Source organism: Myotis davidii, unplaced genomic scaffold (genome assembly GCF_000327345.1).
Source record: "Myotis davidii unplaced genomic scaffold, ASM32734v1 scaffold171, whole genome shotgun sequence".
Lineage (NCBI taxonomy): Eukaryota > Metazoa > Chordata > Mammalia > Chiroptera > Vespertilionidae > Myotis > Myotis davidii.
Window position 1 is genome coordinate 192,874 of NW_006282376.1, and position 1,320 is coordinate 194,193.

Genomic DNA, 1,320 nt, shown 5'->3' on the forward strand with positions numbered 1-1,320 from the left:
CCACACATCCTGTGCACAAAGGCCACGGAGTGCAAGCAATTGGGCTGACTCAGGCAAAGCCAGTGGTCTAATGCCACCTTGTGGCTCTGGAGAGTCTAGCCTTCCCCAATACCATTCCCCATGGTGCAGCTTACTTATCCAGGCGGACTGCTTTGGCATAAGCTCTCTTGGCATTCTCTGTATCTTCCAGATTGGTCAAAGCCACTGAAACAAAGAAAGTGAGGACTGAGATGGAAGAGCCCAGCTTAGAAAGCAAAAGGAATGTTTCAAGACCACAGTTCATTCAGCCCCCGCAACTTAACTGCTCCTTTGCCTCCTCAGCAAGTAGCACTACCATGTACTCACTCAGCTTAGTTACCTGGTGTCATCTTCAACAGTCCCCTTTCCACAGTCAATCAGTTGCCAAGTTATCTGAACACCATTTTTTGCAGTTTCTTTTCTGACCCTGCCCAAGTTGTTTCAAGCTGTGGCAATGTCCCCATCTGCATCCACCCACTTGCCACAATGCTGCCAGGTTTCTCAACAACTTTCAAACAAATCTGAACATGTCACTATCCTGCTTAAGAATCCTCACTGGCCCTCCATCACCCATAATCCTGATCTTTAAAATTTGTTTAGCACCAGGACACACTCACCTTTTAAACCAGTATTTCCTGAAAGCCTCACCTATAAGACAATAACAGCATTCCTCTGGAAGGCCTGCCCACTCCATCTCACCCCAACCTGGGCTCACTTCTACCAGACACTTACGAGATCTAGGAATACAGCTGGGAAAATGGCCTCGAGGATAAAGTCTAATGTCCTTGCATTATACTCGTGGCCCTCCATCATCTGAACCCAAACTATCCTTCATGACTCATTTCCCATTACATTCTATAGCACTATTGCCCGCTAACGGCAGGGTACAGCGTGCAGTTTCATGGCTGCGTGCCTTTGTTCTCTGGCTCCTCAGTCATTCTGTGTGACTGAATTCCAGCTTAGCCTTCAGTACAGTGTGAAGGCCCTTTCTACTTTGTGATGTTAGAATTGCTGCTTGTGCCTTACAGTGTGGCAATTTGTTTACATTCCTATCCCCATTAGAACTAGGCTAGCTTTGTATTCAGGCAACCCCCAAATAACCACCACTCGATTTGCTTTTGCAACCCATGTACACTAATAAAAGAGAAAAATGGTAATTGGCGTACGACGCTGCCCTTTTCATTGGCTAATCAGGGCTATATGCAAATTAACTGCCAACTCAGATGGCAGTTAACTGCCAACAAGATGGCAGTTAATTTGCATATGTAGGCACAATGCAGGGAGGCGAAAGGGAAAGCAGGA

The 1,320-nt window shown here is 46.4% G+C and overlaps 1 protein-coding gene across 4 annotated transcripts in view; it reads right to left on the reverse strand.

The window, feature by feature from the left end:
• The window catches only part of BBS4 (Bardet-Biedl syndrome 4), a 73,656-nt gene that overhangs the window by 53,981 nt on the left and 18,355 nt on the right, over positions 1 to 1,320 (reverse strand). For all 4 annotated transcript variants that reach the window (XR_001512477.1, XM_015558471.1, XM_006752819.2 and 1 more), the window contains one exon: positions 135 to 204. Coding sequence is in view for 3 of the 4 variants with exons in the window: in XM_015558471.1 (XP_015413957.1) it covers positions 135 to 204 (70 nt within the window). In the remaining variant the exon portion in view is untranslated. The remainder of the gene's footprint in view (positions 1 to 134; positions 205 to 1,320) is intronic.